The sequence below is a fragment of the Leopardus geoffroyi genome, chromosome D2, assembly GCF_018350155.1.
Source record: "Leopardus geoffroyi isolate Oge1 chromosome D2, O.geoffroyi_Oge1_pat1.0, whole genome shotgun sequence".
NCBI classification, from domain to species: Eukaryota; Metazoa; Chordata; class Mammalia; order Carnivora; family Felidae; genus Leopardus; species Leopardus geoffroyi.
In genome coordinates, this window is record NC_059334.1 from 54,859,780 (window position 1) to 54,881,138 (window position 21,359).

Sequence of the window (21,359 nt, forward strand, 5' to 3'; positions counted from 1 at the left end):
GGATTCTCTCTCTCACCTTCTCTCTGCCCCTCTCCCACTCATGCATACATGTGCTCTCTCTCAATCTTCACAAAAAAATTTTTTGAATTGATTACACGTTCAAATAATTTGTATATACACATAGTACAGCTTATTACTTTTTTTTTTTTAGTGTGGTTTTTTATTTTTAAGTGTGGTTACACATTTTTTTAAATGACATATGTGTCTCATTTCCACTGGACAATGCTGGTCTACATAAAGTTCCCAGGCCTTACAATATATGCTATTAAGTAGGCTCCAGCTGGGCTGCCAGAGCATAGAACCAACATCTATGGCACCCTCCCCTACTTCCACTACACTCCCTGTCCTTACTGGGCCAACAGGATTCAGTAGTCCCATTCCAGCTGTGACAGCATCGGGGTGATCTGTAGGCCCAGCACTGAGTGAAGGAGCCCAAATGACTCAAGTGAAAGCACGTGGCCTAGGCAACCGAATTCCTTCTCCATTCATGCTCCAATTTTTCCTATGCCCTTCCTTTTCTGAAGAGAAAGAGAATAAGGGTTTGAGGGAAGAGTTTATCATCCAGTATGACTGACCTCTAAGTCCATTTTCAAGGCACTAATTTCATCCACTTCCAAGTCACCCTTCTCCCCTAACTACCCTCTCCAAATAAAAGCCAGCAGAATAAATTCCAACCATTCGCAAATTCAAAAAAAACCTGTAACACTAGGGAAAGGACTGCAGCAACAATAACGCTAATAGCTGATCAAATACAGTGCCTTTACAGGCCAGGCACAGCTCAAAGCACCTTTTAGTAATAAATTACTTCTCACAACAACCCTATGAAGTACTATTATTCCCATTTTATAAACAGAAAAACAGAAGCACAGAGATTAAGTGATCTGCCCATGACATGGGTAACAAGTGGTGAGCCTGGATTTGAACCCAAGAAATCAGACTCTAGACTCTGCTCTTGACAATACACTACAGTGACTCTCACCACAGAGCACAGAATATAGAACTCACCTTCCTGAACAAAGCTTAGTATGTTACATACTTTAAAAATATGTTTTGGGAATGCAAGCTGGTGCAGCCACTCTGGAAAACAGTATGGAGGTTCCTCAAAAAACTAAAAATAGAACTACCCTATGACCCAGCAACCACACTAGTAGGCATCTATCCAAGGGATACAGATGTGCTGTTTCAAAGGTACACATGTACCCCCATGTTTATAGCAGCACTATCAACAATAGCCAAAGTATGGAAAGAGCCCAAATGTCCGTCGATGGAGGAATGGATAAAGAAGATGTGGCATATCTATCTATCTATCCACACAATGGAGTATTACTCGGCAATCAAAAAGAATGAAATCTTGCCGTTTGCAACTATGTGGATGGAACTGGAGGGTATTATGCTAAGTGAAATTAGTCAGACAAAAATCATATGACTTCATTCATATAAGGACTTTAAGAGACAAAACAGATGAACATAAGGGAAACAAAAATAACATAAAAACAGGGAGGGGGACAAAACAGAAGAGACTCATAAATATGGAGAACAAACTAAGGGTTACTGGAGGGGTTGTGGGAGGCGGGATGGGCTAAATGGGTAAGGGGCATTAAGGAATCTACTCCTGAAATCACTGTTGCACTATATGCTAATTGGGATGTAATTTTAAAAATTAAAAAATAAAATTAACATACCTTTAATCATTTGCTCCAGATTTTCCAAATAAAATTTATATTGGCTAACCAGGCCTTCTTCAAATTCTCTTAACTTTTGGGTTTCTTTGCGAATCTGAAAAGACCAAAAAGACCAATCATTTTTTAAAATCAAGATATTAAAATCCTTAAATTAGCACAAAACGTGAATGCCTGGTATGTACCCAGTCCTATAAAAACAAAACAAACTATTTCTCCCATCTCCAGCTCCCCAAAATGTCCAGCTTATTTTGTGCAGTAATTGTATCCAGCATTACCTTGGTAGATTTCTCTGCCTCTGTGAGGGGTCGTATCTTATATGAAGGAGTAATATCTTTAAATAACTCCATCAGGGAAACTATCACCAATTTTCGAACAGTAACAGCCACATCAGGATCCTGTTCCATCAGCATGGAACGTAATTCTTTCAATTTTTTAATCTGTTAAAGAAATAACTTATAAGGTCAGAGTAACCATAGCAAAACAATTATGAACAAAAGACAACAGCCTCACATCTGGCACAACAAGTAGAATCCACACAATGACTCATGGGGTCTAGTCAAGCCATACGCAACTCCAGATACTGTTCATATTACCAAAAGATAAATCACTAAGGCTAATCATACTTTTGTTAAGTAGTTAGAAGAGACAGACTTAAAAAATAGTTTATATTTATTAATTTGCGTATTCTTTGAAATTCTTTCATTGGGTTTTCTTAAAGCGTATGTCCTGTTTCCCTAAAAACACTTTTTGAAATAAATTAAAATGTTACACACCAAATATATTAATCACATCTACACAAATTAATCAGGAATTAAAGATAATGTGTCCACATAACTTCAGCTTCAACAAGACCCTTTCAAAAATCATTTGTATGAAGTAATACAGAAGTAAAAACTTGGTTTCAATGAATGTGCTTGCTTTGCTAAACTACTGTTGCCTGCTGGATACCTTGACAAGCAGCATTGTTTGGTTAGCAATGACTGCCACAGCAGGGAGTAGGATACATATGCTACTACCTATTTGCTATCCCCAACTTGTGTGAGCGTGGGGCTCCAGACCTGGAAGACCCAGGTTCCAATCCAGCGCCTCTTTAAAATTGTAACAAATCACTTGAATTTTTTACGATGCAATTTTTCAGCTGTAAAATAAGATCAACAGTTCTTGTCTTTATGGTTTTATAATGATGAAATGAGAGCATGCAGGTGAGCAATATTCCAAATTTCCATCCCCATTTCTGCTCCAGGTCTTCCCCCAACTTTTTTAAAGAAAAACAAGTACTACTCCAAAATGTAACCAGATGGAAGATTTTTTGCTACAAATGGAAATAATCTACTTTATTGTTCAATAAACAAATTCACAGTAGGATGCTGGGGACTCCAATATAACAGGAATAATAGTACCACTTTACATGACTTCATGTATACTTGATTATTTCATCCTCACAACAAAGTTTTAAAATAGGTACCATCTTCTTTTTAGAGATGAAGAAAACAAGTCTTGGGTAAAAGGATTTACCCAAAGTCTAACAGTACTCAAGGTTTCTTGAGTCCATATGTTATAACTATGACCATCGTCACCACTGTTCCCATGGCCCACTGATAATTCATTGTAACTCTCTGGTCTATTTCACCTAAAATATTTTCCACTTCAAGTACTCCTGAACTAATCTCCCTGACTTTTGTGAGGCATGTTCCTTACTACAAGTTCTACCAATCAGTCAAACAAATTTGCAAGTAGGTTCCTTCTCCCTCATCCAATTAATTTTTACATGTACCACTTTAAGAGTTACAATATTAAGCCCCATATCTTCGTTTAGAGAGGAGGAAAATAAGACTCAGAGTTTGTGGCTTTTCTAAGATTACAGAAAAAATTAGGTTCAGATGTAGGATTAGTCTAAAGTTCTGCCTACTCTTATTCTACACCTCAGTCCCCATGGTGTTTTTTGTTTTTATGTTTATTTTTGAGAGACAGACAATGAGACAAATCATGAGCGAGGCAGGGGCAGAAAGAGAGGGAAACACAGAATCTGAAGCAGGCTCCAGGCTCTGAGCTGTCGGCACAGACCGTGAGATCATGTCCTGAGCCAAAGTCGGATGCTTAACTGACTGAGCCAAGCAGGCGCCACAGCAGTCACGGTGTTTTAATGCTTTCCCCTCTTATGTGTGCTTACAGGTAATAAAGGGATCTTAAGATATTAGATATTTACAACATATCTAACATGAAAAGCCCAAAGAAATGAACACTACTTACATTACTTTCTGGGTCTGATAATATGGCAGACGCCAAGGCTGCAATATGCATTTTCTTCTCCTGTAGTTTCTTCCTTCTCTCAATTAAATGTTCTTCTAATGTCAGTTCTCGAATGGGATCTTCAATGATTTCTGAAACAAATCAGGCTTCCCTCTTAAACATTTATTTACAAGTACCCAAGAAAGTTCATCAACAGAGTAATTTTCTTATAGTAATACACAATAATAATGATAACTTTTATTGGACACTTGCCATGGGCCAAGATTACTACATATCCTCTCAAAAATACTATGAGCCGGGGCGCCTGGGTGGCTCAGTCAGTTAAGCAACCACCTCTTGGTTTCGGCTCAAGTCATGATCTCATGGTTTGTGAGTCTGAGCTTTGTGTCTGGCTCTGCACTGCAGAGACTGCCTGGAACTCTCTCTCTCTCCCTCTCTCTCTGCCCCTTATCCACATACGCTCTCTCTCAAAATAAATAAATAAACTTTTAAAAAAGTTTATGAGGCAGGTACAATCATCATACCCATTCTGTACACAGAAAATGAGGCAAAGGGGCAGTAATTTGCTTATACTCATAAACCTGGCAGAAATGGAATTCAAACCCGGTGGTCTGACTAGAGAGCCCATATTCTTTTTTTTTAATTTATTATTTTTTTTTTATGTTTATCTGTTTTTGAGAGAGAGAGTACGATCAGGGGAGGGGCAGAGAGAGAGGGAGACACAGAATCTGAAGAAGGAAGGCTCCAGGCTCTGAGCTGTCAGCACAAAGCCTGATGCAGGGCTCGAACCCACGAATCGTGAGATCATGACCTGAGCCAAAATCGGATGCTCAACCAACAGAGCCACCCAACCGCCCCATTTTTTTTTTTTTTGAAGGAGAGATAGAGCATGAGTGAGTGGGGGGAGGGGGGGAGAGAAAGAGAAAGAAAGAGAGAGAGAGAGAGAGAGAGAGAGAGAGAGAGAGAGAGATGGAGACACAGAATATGAAGCAGGCTCCAAGCTGTCAGCACAGAGCTGTGAGATCGTGACCTGGACTGAAGTCAGACCCTAACTGACCGAGCCACCCAGGCGCCCCATGAGAGCCCATATTCTTAACTACTATGCATAATTCCTATTAATTAAAGGAAAAAGAAATCTGATTTAGTTTTCAAAAAAGTACAGAAGGGCGCCTGGGTGGCTCAGTCAGTTGGGCATCCAACTCTTGATTTCAGCTCAGGTCATGATTCCAGGGTCATAGGATCAAGCCCCATGTTGCACTCTTCACTGTGCATGGAGCCTGCTTAAGACTCTCTTTCTCTCTCCCTCTGTCCCTCTCCCATGCTTGTACTCTCTCTAAAGAAAATATTAATTAAAAAAAATAAAATTTAGAAAAGTACAGCCTTGCTTTCAACTCTATACAGTCCTCTGCACTACAGAAAATATGTCCACTTTTAGAAAAGAAATTCCTAGGGAACTAGATTGAACAAACACACAAGCATAATCTGTAACCCTAGGAAGAGTGACTGAAAACAGTTAAACAGTTGACCTGTTATCTCCTTTACACTATACGTGAGGTTTGCTAAGCAAAGGTAAAATTTAACCAGCTTGTTCTATCACAAATTCTAAACAGATGGGGCGCCTGGGTGGCGCAGTCGGTTAAGCGTCCGACTTCAGCCAGGTCACGATCTCGCGGTCCGGGAGTTCGAGCCCCGCGTCAGGCTCTGGGCTGATGGCTCAGAGCCTGGAGCCTGTTTCTGATTCTGTGTCTCCCTCTCTCTCTGCCCCTCCCCCGTTCATGCTCCGTCTCTCTCTGTCCCAAAAATAAATAAACGTTGAAAAAAAAAAAAAAATTCTAAACAGAGAATTTCAAACAATAAAATATGTTCTTTCAGTTTAACTTTGATTGCAATGGTCTTAGCTGTTAGAAACCCACATTCAAAGGCCTAAAGCTGACATATATAAGGATAATTGCTCTAATAAAGAAGTGAAATGGTTTCATACCACAGAATCATTTCTAATTTAAAGCTAAAAGTTCATAATTATTTATAGGCAGGTCTTTCACTTGAAATTAAAAAGGATTCAAACAGTAATCACTTATGAGACTCTTCATGCATGCCTAGACATTACAAACATAACTGCATAAAATTTTCCACAATAAAGAGCAACAAAGAATCAAATTCCACAAGGTGAGACTTTCAACAAGTGGGAAAATGCTCAAAATGACTTTGAAATGACCAGTACTCTAAAATGCACAGTTCCAGACTTTTTCTAAAATTGAGTCATATTTACTATTAAGCAAAAAACTGTAATTCTCAATTAACAATTTAGTAATTATAAAGACACATCATTACCTTCCTCAAGTTCCATCTCTTCTTCATCCTCTTCATCTTGGTTATTGTCAGTAACTACATGGAAAATACATGCATTAAAAATGTGACAATTTACTTCAGCGATAAAACTACAAAGGAAAGAGATTACCATAAAACTCTGGAAAGTAGTTACTTTCGTGAGGAGGGAACAACTAGTGATTTAGGGGAGCACAAAGAAAGTTTCTGGGTGCTGGCATTTATTTCTTGCCTGGATGGTAGTTATATGGGCGTGTTTTTGTGATAAACCACATGACTTTGCAACTTTGATTTCTAGACTTTCCTATGTTTTATTTCGTAAGAAAAAAAGATACAGGTAAAAAAAAAAAAAAAGGCTAAAAAAGGATGACTATTATGTGCTCTAATTTTAGAAACAATAGTATTTGGTGAAAAAAAATCTGAAAAGAAAATCACCTCAATATAGTAGCTTCAGCTATACTCATGGTACAATAGACATCATCTGAGATAATCATCTGTATTTCTGGCTAAAATCCTCAAGCTTGCTCTGTGACTAATTGCAGCTACCCCTATTTTGTAGGTATGGGTGAAAGTAAAAAGAAAATTAAATCTTGAAAAAAAAAATTGCGTTAATATTAGTAAGCAGCTATAATTTTTACTAATCTACTGGCTAATCAGATTCACCTGGCTTCTCCCTGGTCTGTGGGATTATACCACTTTTATCCTTGATAGGAAGCAAGTGAATCAGTTCCTTCTCCGGTGCAGTTTGCAGAGTTCTTGGTATTTTTTCATATTTTTCTATAATACGCTCATGCTTTCGTTTCTTGACATGAACAGGTTCACTGCAGGGAAAAAAGAAAAGAAAATTCCAGCTTTAATGTACAAATGGAACCTAGACACCAGTAGAGAAGTACAGAAAATACACTACTAGCCAAACCTCCAAGAGGTATACAGATATTAGCACCTAGACCAGGCACACAGCAGGCACTCAAATAGAAAATGAATAAATGAATTACATAGTACTGTATTGTATAGCATAGTACTATTGTATAGTATAGTACCGTACCACAGAGACTCAAACTATGACTGGATCTAATTTTTTCCTTCAGATGCAAACGAGTGGGTTACAGCAGATTCTTTTTGAAGACTATTCCACAGAGCCAAGGGTGGTATCGTGCTATTTTACTTTCCCAAAAACCTTCAGACCATAACATGGACTTAGAAGAGTTAGAAAGATCTAAGTTTAAATTTCAGATCCACTGCTTATGATTGCAGGAAGCATCAGTTTCCTCTGTAAATGGGAATAATACCTACCTAACAGGGCAACAAGGATTAAGAACTCAGGACTGTTCTGCCAATTCCCCAAACACAGAGCTGCATTCTTCCCCAGTGCACTCTACTTCACTATCCAGACTAAAAAGAAATAAAGATATACACTAAATAAGGCCAGTTTGTTTTATTCATGAACTTCCTTAATTTAGGAAATAAACCAAGTCACAAGGTTTACTCTTTGCAAATACTGTGTTCTGAGCTGAACATCTTGTACTAAACACCTACGTAAAATCCAGAACCAAGTTTTTAACACTAAAAGGACATGAATGATTATAATCTAAATGAAGTATTACCTAGAAGAAAGATCTCTTGTTAGAAAAGATGCTCTTTGTCCTAAGTCTCTCATTAACTGTAAGTCATCTTCATCCATCATATCTAAAGGAAGGGCTTCCTCTTCTTCCTCCTCTTCCCTCTCAATCCTTTTACCTGTTCCAATACAACAAAATCAGAAACCACTATTAGAAGCACAGAACTCTGTGTTTTTGTGTCAACAAGAGGAAAAGTTTAGGCTTTTCTAGTACCTTTGCCCAGTGTTTCTAAATGGAAGCACTAATGACACAGTGGGCAGGACAGTTCTTTGTTTTACAGTCCTGAGCTAGGCAAAATCCTAGCATCTCCAATCCCTGAAATCTAAATGCCAGGAGCCTTCCCAGGTCACTGTAATAACCAAAAATTAAAATGCCTCCACACATTCTGCAATGTCTTTCAGAGCACGGGAGAACCAGTGATTTAGCTGTTTCCCTCCTTCTGATTCCCAATGACTTTCATTTCCATTCCACTTCAGTCACCCCCTCCACAGGCCACATCCCACACCTTCTTGCTTTCTCCTGCCTTATTCTGTCATTGAAGCCCTCTCCCCCTTAGCCCTTCAAATTCTCTAATCTGTTAACTTCTTTATATCAGCATTTTAAGATGGGTGAAGTCATGGTCCAGTGGTCAATTTGTCAATTTTGCTTCGTTACGTAGATTATGTGGATCATACAGATAAAACTGTCTGTCTTAACACCTGAATAGTATTTCACCATAGGTAAACAACATCTACGTCATTTAACAATTCCCTGTGGGAGAACATTTTATTTTCAATTTTTGATCATGGGGGCATTTTTATTTCTTTGTTTGCTGTTACTAATAATGTTGCAATGAGCATGCTTGGAAATATATTCTTGGCAATTTTTTTCAAATATAATCATAGGTTGATTCCTAACAGGAAGACTATTGGTCAAAGGAAAATCCACTTATTTTCTTAAAATCTTATCCTGTGATAGTGAATATGAGTTTATAAATATATACTTTTCTCCTTTTTATTCAAATGGTATAAGCATCTCATACATGTGGTGATAGCCTATAATTACAATTAAGTGAAAACATCAATACACATTACTTTTCACCTTGTTTTTCTTTTTTTTTTTCAACGTTTATTTATTTTGGGGACAGAGAGAGACAGAGCATGAATGGGGGAGGGGCAGAGAGAGAGGGAGACACAGAATCAGAAACAGGCTCCAGGCTCTGAGCCATCAGCCCAGAGCCTGAAACGGGGCTCGAACTCACGGACCGCGAGATTGTGACCTGGCTGAAGTCAACGCTTAACCAACTGCGCCACCCAGGCGCCCCTCACCTTGTTTTTCAACATGAACTATTTTGTAGAGTATTTGATGTTGGACATAAAGACCTTCCTTCTTTCTTGAAACACTCTTCTTCTGATTTCTAAGACACTATACAGTTCTGGTTGTCTTCCTAATTCTCTGGCTCCTCCTCAAATCCCATTACATATTCCTCCACCCATTTCTTTTTTTTTTTTTAATGTTTATTTATTTTTGAGAGAGAGAGAGAGAGAGATGGAGTGTGAGCGGGGGAGGGGCAAAGAGAGAGGGAGACACACAATCTGAAGCAGGCTCCAGGCTCCGAGCTGTGTCAGCACAGAGCCCGACAGGAGGCTCCAACTCCCGAACCATGACATCATGACCTGAGCAGATGTGTAACCAACTGAGCCATCCAGGCACCCCTCCCCTCCACCCATTTCTTAAATGCTGGGGTTCCTTAAAATTCTTTCTTGGTTTTCTTGTTCTCAGTCTACATAGTCTTTGCAGTCTTCTAAGTCTTCAATTACCATCTATATGCAGATAATTGCCAAAGCTATTCTCTCTAGCCCAGATATTTCACATGAACCTTATACTCTTATACCCAACTGCCTGACAGACTTCATTTAGATGCTCAACATGTAAAAATGAATATTTTGCTTTTTATATGTAATTATTAACACATTTTTAAAATTCTACTGAAATTTAGATAGAAGAGATCCTAAAAAGCATCTAACTCAACCATTGCTTTTTTTTTTTTTTTTTAAAAACAGATGAAGTACCTGGAGATTAAGTGACTAACTTAGGCCACTTTCCTAGTAACAAAATTAAGAAAACCCAAGGGGCACCTGGCTGGCTCAGTCAGGGGAGCATGTGACTCTTGATTTTGGGGTTTTGAGTTCAAGCCCTACATTGGGTATAGAGATTACTTAAAAATAAAATATTAAAAAAAAAAAGAGAGAGAGAAAAACCCAAGTTTCCTGACTTCCAGCCCAATGACCTTTTATACATTACAATAATATGTAGCCAAAAGATCAAACTAAATAGGTCAGGATTAAGAGAATGAGATGTAGATGTACATGGGAAGACTGACTAGTCAGATACACTCAAATATGAATACCCTGAAAGTACCAGTAACATTGTAGAACAACTGGTCTGACTCAAAATGGCCATGTTCCTTACCTGTTTTGAGTACTTGAAGTTCTTGGATAATTTTACAAAAGAATAACCCTGTCAGTTACAGCTCAATTTCACTCCAAGTTTCCAAATGAAAAGAAAGTCAGAAGTTTAGAAAACTAAGTGAACTTTGGCAACACTGTGAAGAATGCTCCAGAGAAAGCTATGTTCTTACCTTAGCTAACTGCCAGTGAATGGGAAAGTGGCAGCACTGGCATGCTCCCCAACATTTATTTACACAGCTAATCTGCTTGTTTTCCCAAGTCTTCTTGATCTCCTTTCTAGACAAACTAAAAGCAGAGACTATCTCCTTCTCACAATGAATACTATATTGAAACGTTTTCTCAAATGGACTGATAAAGCATATAGGACCACTATCCTTACCTACTCTTAGGAAGATCTGAAAACAACAGCGATTACTAGAAAGCAATGTTGTTTCATGAAAAACATTTTATTTTTTTTTCTTTAAATGTTCATTTATTATTGAAACACAGAGAGAGACAGAGAGTGAGCAGGGGAGGGGTAGACAAAGGGGGAGACACAGAATCCGAAGCAGGCTCCAGGCTCTGAGCTGTCAATACAGAGCCCGATGCAGGGCTTGAACCTACAAACTGCGAGATCATGACCTGAGCACCCAGGTGCCTCTATGAAGAACATTTTAGAAAAAATCAATAGTGGGGTGCCTGAATGGTTCGGTCAGTTGAGCATCCGACTTTGGCTCAAGTCAAGATCTCACAGCTAGTAGGTTTGGGCCCCCAACCAGCTCTGTGCTGACAGCTCAGAGCCTGGAACCTACTTCAGACTGTCTCGGCTCTCTGCCCCTTCCCTGTTTGTGCTCTCTTTTCTCTCTCCCAAAATATATAACCAACATTAAACAAAATTTTTTTAATTAAAAAAAAAAAGAAAAACTCAATGGTAACTACAGTACACAATTACCTGGTTGTTTTTCCCTTGGGTCTTCCAGTGGAATCGGTTTCTTAGACACAGCATCTTTTACAGCTTGCCTTAGTTTCTTCTGTTCTTTTCGGTACTTCTTGAGAGTGCTTTGTTGTTTAAATTGCTTATTTTTTAGCTTGTTTTCAAGTTTCACTTTACTAGTTTTCAGCAACTTCCGAAAGCTTGGGATCTGCTTTTTATTTCTTCTCTAGAAAACAGTAACAGGAGTACTGCACACCCAGAAATTTAAATTGCATACTCACAGCAAAATGTTATCTTTAAAATAAGTGACATTCATAGATCGGTTTACTCTTTGCAAAGTTCTCCAACATATGTATCCCCTTCAAAAGCCTGTTAAGGAGTGATTGCTTCAAAGGAGTGATTACCTTCAAATTACTGATTAAGAAGCTAAGGCTGAGATTATATGACTTGTCAAAGACCCCTAAACTAAAAAGGAAAAAACAGAATTCGGGTCTTTGGATTCCAACATTTGCTGGTAACCCCTCATTCAGAAATCCAAATCTCAGACCTCATTTTCTCTAAGAACCGGGGCAAATCACTTACTTTCCTAACTCCTTACCCTTTAGGAGAAAAAATGGGACTCATGTCGAGTCCCATAACACACATTACTTTCCTAACTCCTTACCCTTTAGGAGAAAAAATGGGACTCATGTCGAGTCCCATAACACACATTACTTTCCTAACTCCTTACCCTTTAGGAGAAAAAATGGGACTCATGTCGAGTCCCATAACACACATTCTCTCTCACAGAGCAGAACCCTGTTTCTCAACCGTAAAATAAGGGATTCGAAAGATAGTCTCGAAGAACCCTTTAATGTCCGACACCCTACAGAAACAAGACTCCGTGCCTGTCTCATCGCGGCCCCCTGAAGCCAACCATGCGCACAGTGGGCAATGAAGGAAGTACCAGATCTAAGGGCCGGGACAGCACACAGAACCAGAAGGGAGCCCCGAATCTAGGCCACCGCCCCCAACAGAACAAAAACCCGCGCCAAAACTACATCACGCGGAGACTGTCAGCCAAAAGGGCCCTAAACCGCGGAGACCTGGCTTCTCAGGACACTCACCGCCTTCATCCTTAAATATGAAGGGAGTTCCGGCCCTGCAGTTTCACCGGGAATAAAGGTAATCCACAAAACCCGAGGAGGTAACACACGTGCCCAAACCCGGACGCTGCGCAAAGCGGAAGCTACCGCTGGCTCCTCCCCATCCTCCGCCTCCGGAAATGGGGGCGGGACTTCCGCACCCAGCTTCAGCCGCGCGCCCTCTCGCGGCGCCGGGTAGGTGGCGCGCCGGCGAGAGCGCACGTGAACGCGTAGTGTCCCTGAGCGACGCCCTGGCAGAAGGCGGGTGGCCCCGGGGGAACTTCGCAAGGTCTGTGATTCTCATCCTCTCGTCCGATTTCCTTTACGGTCTTGGAGGAGTCGGGCTCCACCCTTCAGAACGAAAGGGCTTGATTTTTATTAATCACCTTACTGCACGTTGTGCCACCATCATGTAGCTTACCTCATCCTTATGTCATAGATACTTGTGCAATTGGTTTTCCTCCGTCAAGGCTTGGGCGCCGAAAAAGCCTTATTCCTTTTGGGTAATGCCTGTCCCTCAACGGGCCCTCTGGGCGTATTTGTGGAATGGCGAATGACGTCTCATGACCTTCCAGAACTCAAAAGTCTCGAATTCTTGATATTTTATCTTCAAATACTTCTTGCCTTCATTTCACCCCTTGTCTGATAAAGAGGTATATCGGTGAGACTCTGCATTTCCATATTTTACAACTCTTACCTTTGCGTAAATTTTACTGTCTGCTTTTGAATTCCAACAGTCATTAATTCTAACAGGAAGATTTATGTATTGCAAGAATATGTTTTTCAGAATGTTTGTCTCTCAAAGGCTTTTTTTTCCCCCTGAATAAATTAAAGAATTCCACTTCAGTCTATTTTTTAAAGGAATAAAGTATGAGCGACATCTCAACAAAGTCCGGGCCCCGCAGTCCGAAGGCAGGTGGGAAAAGCAAGGAGAGGCTCAGAAGTCTGAGCCCCCTGGTGAATGGTGGTGCTAAAGAGCCAGAAGAACCTGCCAATTTCTGGATCTCACTTCAGAGACCAAGAATCCCATTCTATCTGGAATTCTTCTTTCCCTCCCTTCCAAGTTCACCAGTTTTCCCTGTTGTGCTCTCTCCTTCCCCACACACTCTCAGAAACAGCAGAGCCTGTCCCACTGGAGTATTACTTCATCGAGCAAATTGAAAACATTAGCCTGTGCTCTTCCCAAGTGCCTGAATTCCTTCCCAAACATAGCAATTTGTCTTCTGATCACTCCCATCCTTCCAGCTTTCCACCAGTCCCTCCAAAAGTGAGGCATCCCCATTTAGGTACAAAACCAGCTTCTTCCAACTTTATCAGACCCCTGTATCACTAATTATCCCTTCTTTCTCGGTTCCCTCTCTACTAGATTCTTCCCCTCAACCTATTAACATATTCAAATCTCTGCCATATTTTTTTCCTAATGACTTATCTCTTTTTTATTTATATATATATTTTTAGAGAGTTAGAGTGCACAAGTGGGGGAGAGGGAGAGAGAGAATTTCAAGCAGGCTCCCCACCTACCGCAGAGCCTGATGTGGGGCTCGTATGATCCTGGGATCGTGACCTGAGCCGAAATCAAGAGTTAGACGCTCAACTGACTGAGCCACCTGGGTGCCCCAGACTATCTCCTTTTAATTTAATTACAGTTTCATTTTCCTCCTTCCCTGCTTGTCGTTACTTCCAAAAATCTGGTATTCTGATGTCTCCACTTCCTCTTTTGTTATTACAGCCCAAGTCTGTGCTAGCTTTTTTAGGAATTAAATCACATGCTTGACCCATTTTAAGTTTATAATCAACTTGAATCCCTAGATCATTTTTAAGCAATTGTTGCCAAGCTAAATCCCTCCCATCTGGAATTTGAGCAATCTTATTTTTACGCAAACTTGAAAATGGAAGCTTACATGATTCCTACTAGTTTAATCTTAATGGTTTCTCAATTCTGTCATCTTCAGGTTTGTGTCATTTACCATTAGCTCAATCCACTGCTGAACTCAATTTGGGTTCTAGATCCTCTTGGATCTTGCAGAGATTTACTGGACACTTGGGCTAAGGGAGGTCACGTGGCTACCTCAAACTAGTTTTACAGGGATTGTACTTAGATTCCTGTGGGCCCTTTTGAGCAGTCTGTAAAGAACCCATCTGGGTCTGCCCATAACATTCCACTGAAACTGCTCTCCTTAGGGTCACCAAGAACCTCCAAATTGTTTTTCTTTTTTAAGTGTGCAATAAACAATATCACTTCTTTTTACTTTTCTTAACCTTTTTAAAAAATTTTTTTTTGATGTTTACTTTTGAGAGAGCACAAGCAGGGAAGGGGCAGAGAGAGAGGGAGACACAGAATCTGAAGCAGGCTCCAGACTCTGAGCTATCGGCACAGAGCCCGACAGGAGGCTTAAACTCACGAGCTGTGAGATCATGACCTGACCGGAAGTCTGACGCTTAACCGACTGAGCCACCCAGGTGCCCCTTAACCGTTTTTAGCACTGCCTTTGATGCTACATATTTCTCCTTCCTCACACCACAATGTGTCAATGGTCTTTGCTCCTCTAACAGCCTCTTCCTCAGGTTCTCGTCCCACCTCCATTCCTTCTTCCTCATGCCTCTTCAATGTAAATGATTCTCAGGGTTCTGCTCTTGGTCCACTTTTCTACTTCTCATTCTACTTGCTTTTTCAACGTGATCTCATCCATCTACATATTGCAAAAAGATTTCCAAACCATTTGTCCAGTCCATACCTCTCCTTCCAAGCTTCAGTGTTATAGCTGCCTCCTTATGGACATCTCCACATAGTAACCATAGAGCTTCAAATCACCATGTTCAAAACCAAACTACTTTTTTTTTAACTTGTGCCTATGCCATCCAATATTCCCTATTTCATTCATTTACTCACAGCTAGAATCCCAATATTCCAGAGATCATGGGACACAAGCCAGGGCTTTCTTAGCCATTTTCTATAAACAGACTGATTTGAAAAATGTCACTAAATGGACATGGAACAATAAGGCTTCTGGTGTTCTTAGATAATTCACCTAAGATGTAACAAGAGACCTTGAAGAAACTAAAGGCACATACTAGGCTCAAAGTAGATGTGTCACATTTCCTTATGAGAAATTACTAAATGGTGACAGATTATAAAAAATGTATACCTCCAAAATTCAAGCATCAGGAATTTGAAAATATATATGTCATGGCCCCTACCTTCATCAATGTCAAAATGAAGTTGAGAAAAATATTTGTATAGTTGAGAAAGATAGTTATGCATGACCAAATAAAGATTAATAGAAGAGATTGTGTAGATGGTAAAAGAGAACAGAAAGCTTGGGAAGAAATGACAGAACAACGTGTACTTAAATGGACCCTTGTAGAAAGGACAAAGTTCAGATAGATGGGGTAATATTTTCTAAGCAAGGTCACATGGGTAATGCAAACAATTCATATTGTGGTCCATCAGGAAATTATGTTAAAATAGTTAATAACCCTAATTACAATTAATGATTAATTATGCAGTTAAAATTGTTAAAAGACAAAATAATACCAAAAAATAAAATAAGAAATAGCAGATGTCGTTGGTATCCCACCAACATCCTCTCAGCACTTATTACACATATGCAGGAAAAAAGTCCTCTAAAAGTACTTGGAACTTTTCATCTGAAGATTTTCACGACCCCCGCGAAGCAAGCCAAAAGTGCTAAGGAATACCCCTGAGAGCAGCCTTCAACCAGTGACAAATTGAAGTTGAAGGATAAATATAACAATCGTGATAGGCTAAAAAACGTCCTCCAAAGATACCAGGCCCTAATCCCTGAAACCTGTGAATATTACCTTATATGGCCAAAGGTGTAATTAAGGATCTTGAGATGGGTAGATTATCCTGCACTATACAAGTAGGCCCTAAATGGAATCACATGTGTCTGTATACGATAGGAGGAGGGAGATTTCACACAGGCAAAAGAGGAAGAGGCAGTGTGACTACAGAGGTTATAGTGATGTAGCCACAAGTCAAGAAATGCCCCAGCCACCAGAAAGGGGACAGATTCTCCCCTAGCTCCTCTAGAGAGAGTGCAGCCCTGCTGACAGCTTAATTCCAGTGATAATGGTATCTGACCTATAGACTTGTGAGAGAGTGAATTTCTATGAATGCTTGGCTGGCTCAGTCAGTAGAACATGGAACTCTTGATCTCGGGATTGTGAGTTTGGGCCCCACGTTGGGTAGAGATACCTTAAAAAAAAAATCTTTAAAATAAAATAAATTTCTGTTTTCTTTTTTAAATTTTTTTTTTCAACGTTTATTTATTTTTGGGACAGAGAGAGACAGAGCACGAACAGGGGAGGAGCAGAGAGAGAGGGAGACACAGAATCAGAAACAGGCTCCAGGCTCTGAGCCATCAGCCCAGAGCCTGACGTGGGGCTCGAACTCACGGACCGCGAGATCGTGACCTGGCCGAAGTCGGACGCCTAACCGACTGCGCCACCCAGGCGCCCCTAAATTTCTGTTTTCAACCACCAAAGTTGTGACAGTTTGTCATAACAGCCATCGAAAACTGATAACACCAATATTTATGCTAATCAATATGTCAATGTCCTCGTTCCTCAGAGGTGGGATGATTCTGAGGCATCTTGCACATTGCCTCCCAGAGATCCACAAAAGGAATGAGCTGCACTTGCAGAGCTAACCTACTCATCAGCCCACTCTTTCACTGTCCTCTTCCCAGTCTCACTTCCCCATCCCTCTATCAATGGTTACTAGACTCTTCTTTAAAATAAACCACTTGATGGGGTGCCTATGTGGCTTAGTTGGTTAAGCATCCAACTCTTGTTCTCAGGGTGGTGAATTCAAGTGCCGCGTTGGGCTCCACACTGAGCACGGAGCCTACTTAGAAACAACAACGCTTGCACTCAAATCCTTGTGTATAAGTTTCTTGGGGCTGCCACAACAAAGTACCACAAGTTGTATGACATAACAGAAATCTATTCTCTCACAGTTCTAGAGGCTGAAAGTTAGAAATAAAGGTGTTGGCACAGTCTGATCCTTTTTAGGGCACTGAGGGAGAACATATTCCATGCTTCTGGTTACAGCTAGAAGTCCTAGAAATTCTTCAGCTTGTGGGTGAAAACTCCAATCTCTGCTTCTATCCTCCCATAGCATTCTCCCTATGTCTATGTCTTCACACGGCCATCTTCCCCTCATATTGGATTAAGGGATCACTCTAATGACCTCATCTGTATTTGACTACATCTGCAAAGCCCCTATTTCCAAATAAGGTCACATCCATAGCTACCAGGGATTAGGATTTTATCATCTCTTTGGGAGACACACAATTCAACCTATAAGACCTTGACTCAGGGTCAAATGTTGGGACTCCAACCTAAGACAGTTATCACTTATTAAGCACTTTTTATATTTCCCTAAGTATAAGTTATTTCATTTTATCTTCCATAATCTTAAGAGATAAATATTAGCTCCATTTTAAAGTTAATGAATGTGAGAATTAGATATAGTATAGTAAAATCTGCATTTCACCAGATGGGAAATGTAGTAAGATAATAGTCATACCAGTGGGAGTGCTTTTTCAGCAAAAGGGATCAAATGCCTTAAAATGTTTTTCTAATCTGCTATATTATAGAACAGGAAAAAATTAAAGAGGATTTTCCTAGGGTTTTGATGTATGTTATTTTCTATTTAAGATTTTTGTTGATAAACTCCTAAGACGTAACATTTCCTCTTTCTTGTATTAGTTGTTCAGAGCCATTATTTACTGCTTTCCAAAATCTCCAGGGAAGGGGAAGTAGATTCCATGCACAAAGTCATGTACAGTTTCTGATAGTGCCTTTGGCAGCAGCAATTCCTCACTCCCCTCCCTGTACCAGACTCTGCTAGGAGCTCTCTATGAAAGAATGTTCTGTAAAACAAAGACACATTGTCTTTAGACCTCTAGTCTAAAGCTGCTGGGAAGTATAACTGAGCAGGGAAAAGACTATAGAGGTGAAACTCACATCTGAGGTAACTTGTATATCATCTCACACCTCCCAGAATGTGCTCTTGCTTATTCTAATGTTTTCTATTACACCTATCACCAAAGCTCAAGTCCTCTCTCTGGTTATGAGTTTAGAAATAGTTCATTCATGGGCTTACCACATACACAAAAGACCTGTTTAGGTGGCATGTTTCTGATTGCTCTACTTCATTTTCCAAGTTGATGCTGCTGATTATAAATAAAATGCACTCGGGTGAACAAATGGATACATAAGTGAAATAAGTGGATATCTATGAATAGAATGATGAGGTCTTAGATGATCTAAAATGTCTCCTCCTACAGCTGTCACTCCAGAAAGAAGATAACGATTTGCCCCTAAGGAATCTCTTTCTTGGGTTCATTAGGGGCAAAAGGGACTTTTTAATATTCTATTTAGGACCTTTTAACGCCCAGAAAAAAAAGGAAATTGGTGACTTCTGGAGGTAGCAAAAATGGGAAGTGAAGGAGAGGAAGGATGTAAGTGGAAGGGACAGGCTCCAAAATAGCTATATTTTAAACATAATGTAAGGATGTATGTATACATCCTTAAGATGTGTATATAATAGAATTATAGTTTTAGTAGGCATATGAGTTACGTATTTCTGCTTAATAAATTACCCTAAAACATGGCAACTCAAAACAATAAACATTTATTGTTTCACACAGTTTCTGTGGGTTTGGAATTTACGAGTGCTTGGCAGGATGGTTCTGGTTCTGGAAATTGCAGCCTAGATTTTGGTTAAGGCTGCACTTATCTGAAAACATTACTTAAGCTCCAGGATTAACTTCTAACATGGCTCACATGGCTCTTGGCAAAAGGCCTCAGCCCCTTACTGACTGTTGGTAGGAAGCTTCAGTTTCTCACTATGTGAACATCTCCTTAGGGATGCTTGAGTATCTTCATGACATAGTAGCTGACTTCCCCTAGAACAAGTTATCCAAGAGAACAGGGGGAAAGCTCTAATGTCTTTTAAGATCTAGTCTTACGGTGGTGTTCAAAGCTGACTACATATTTAAGTCATGCAGGAGCTTCTGGAAACTAACAATACCCCATCACACACAGATAAAATCAAATCTCTGAGGGTGATGCCTAACCATTGGTGTTTTTTATTCTTTTTAAGCTACCCAGGTGATATAATTCAGCCAGGTTGAGAATCCTGCATAGGGCACTGACTCAAATATAGCTGCACATTGGAATCACTTGGGGCAGGAATTGAAAACGCTGATTCTTGGGGCACCTGGGTGGCTCACTTGGTTAAGCGATCTGACTTCAGCTCAGGTCATGATCTCACTGTTCATGGGTTCGAACCCCACATAGGACTCTGCTGTCAGTGCAGAGCCTGCTTCAGATTCTCTCTCTCTCTTTCTCTCTGCCCTCACCCCCCCCCCCATGTTCTCTCTCTCAAAAATAAATAAACATCAAAAAAAACTTTTTTTAAAAGAAAACACTGATTCTTTGGTCCTTTCACAGGCTGAATTGTGCCCCCCCCCCATTCATATATTGAAATCCTATCCCTAGTACCACAGAGTGTGACTGTACTTAGAGATGGGTTCTTCAAAGAGGTCAAATGAGGTCATAGGGTAGACCCTAATCCTTTTAAGAATAGGGGTCCTTATAAGAAGAGGAGATTAGGGTACAGGTTCAGAGATAAGACCATGTGAAGGAACCAAGAGGAAAAAACCACTCTACAAACCAAGAAGAGAGGCCTCAGAAGAAACCAACCCTGAAGACACCTTGATCTATAACTTCTAGCCTCCAGAATCATGAGAAAATACATTATAGAGGATAAATAAATAATCATGAGCCACCTAGCCTCTGATACTTTGTTATGACAGCCTTAGCAAACTAATACAGGGCCCATCCCCAGAATTCTGATTTCATAGGCCTGGATATAGCCAGGGATCAGGGTATTTTAAATGCTCGTCAGGTGATTTTAACGTGTGTCAGGGTTAAGATCCCCTGCTTTAGGGTGAAGTCTGACTTCACCTCTTTAAAAAAAAAAAAAAAAAAAAAAAACTCTAATCTTGGAAGGCATCACCTCCACTATTCAATTTGTTAGAAGTCACTTAATTCAGACCACACTCAATGATAGGGGAATCAGGGTTCACTTTTTAAAGGGGGACATATCAAATAATTTGTGGACACATTTAAAAATCATCAGTGTTGGGTTCAATGAACATTAATTGATTAATTTATTAGGACCTGAAATTAATTTATTAGGACCTGAGTGGGCACTGGAATTCAAACACAAATTATTGTCCTGTCACTCAGGACTAAAGAAATTGGAATTTTTGTATAGGTAAGCAAGAGGCAATTTTAGGACATGGGACATTACGGGACTATGATTTTTTGAAACTAAATGTTCATGAAGGTGAGATAAAAATCATGGATACTATGACGTCTGATTTTCTCCTAAGCAGAGGAGAAAGGTTACTTTGTAACCATGTGATTGCCCATTCTTAAAACTGATCTGAACTGAGAAGTACAGAGATGGTAACTTATTCCATCTTGTAACCCTTGACACCTGGGTCATTATTTTTTATCTATAAATAATCAATAAATTTTTACTGGTTTATTAAATTAAGCTTAATTGATGAAGAAAAATCCTAAGTGTAGACTCATGTACCTCATTTGATTGTTGTAAACTTTGATTACCATGGTTTTTCTGGTGTTTTTTGTTACCTTTTTTTTTTTTTTTTTTAACATGGTCAACTCCTTTCTAGAATTTAGAGCAATCACAGAGGCACAAACTCTTTGACACCCATGACCTATACTCTGCCAGTTGAATTGTTGCATTTGGTTTAAACAGTGTGTGTGTGTGTAATATTTTTAATTGATTTTTGAATGCCTTCAAGTGGGGCACACACTCGGTATTCATTCTCTAGTTCCCCACTACTTCTGTTGTCTAATATCCGTCAGCCATATTGGTCCCTAAAGGCTTCAGCATGAGACCCATGCATCTAGATTTAAAATTTCAGGAT

General features: G+C 39.8%; 2 protein-coding genes across 2 annotated transcripts in view; one reads left to right on the forward strand and one right to left on the reverse strand.

Annotated features, from left to right (window-relative positions):
* NOC3L (NOC3 like DNA replication regulator) overlaps positions 1-12,487 on the reverse strand; it is a 31,079-nt gene extending 18,592 nt beyond the window's left edge. Inside the window, exons 1-8 of the mRNA XM_045438275.1 lie at positions 12,346-12,487; positions 11,258-11,465; positions 7,862-7,994; positions 6,921-7,078; positions 6,264-6,317; positions 3,933-4,063; positions 1,958-2,119; positions 1,683-1,776 (exon numbers count right to left, since the gene is read on the reverse strand). Coding sequence (XP_045294231.1) covers positions 1,683-1,776; positions 1,958-2,119; positions 3,933-4,063; positions 6,264-6,317; positions 6,921-7,078; positions 7,862-7,994; positions 11,258-11,465; positions 12,346-12,354 — 949 coding nt within the window. The 5' untranslated portion in view covers positions 12,355-12,487. The remainder of the gene's footprint in view (positions 1-1,682; positions 1,777-1,957; positions 2,120-3,932; positions 4,064-6,263; positions 6,318-6,920; positions 7,079-7,861; positions 7,995-11,257; positions 11,466-12,345) is intronic.
* Positions 12,485-21,359, forward strand: part of TBC1D12 (TBC1 domain family member 12) — a 140,750-nt gene continuing 131,875 nt past the window's right edge. The window contains exon 1 of the mRNA XM_045438280.1: positions 12,485-12,652. Within this exon, the coding sequence (XP_045294236.1) occupies positions 12,504-12,652 (149 nt within the window). The 5' untranslated portion in view covers positions 12,485-12,503. The remainder of the gene's footprint in view (positions 12,653-21,359) is intronic.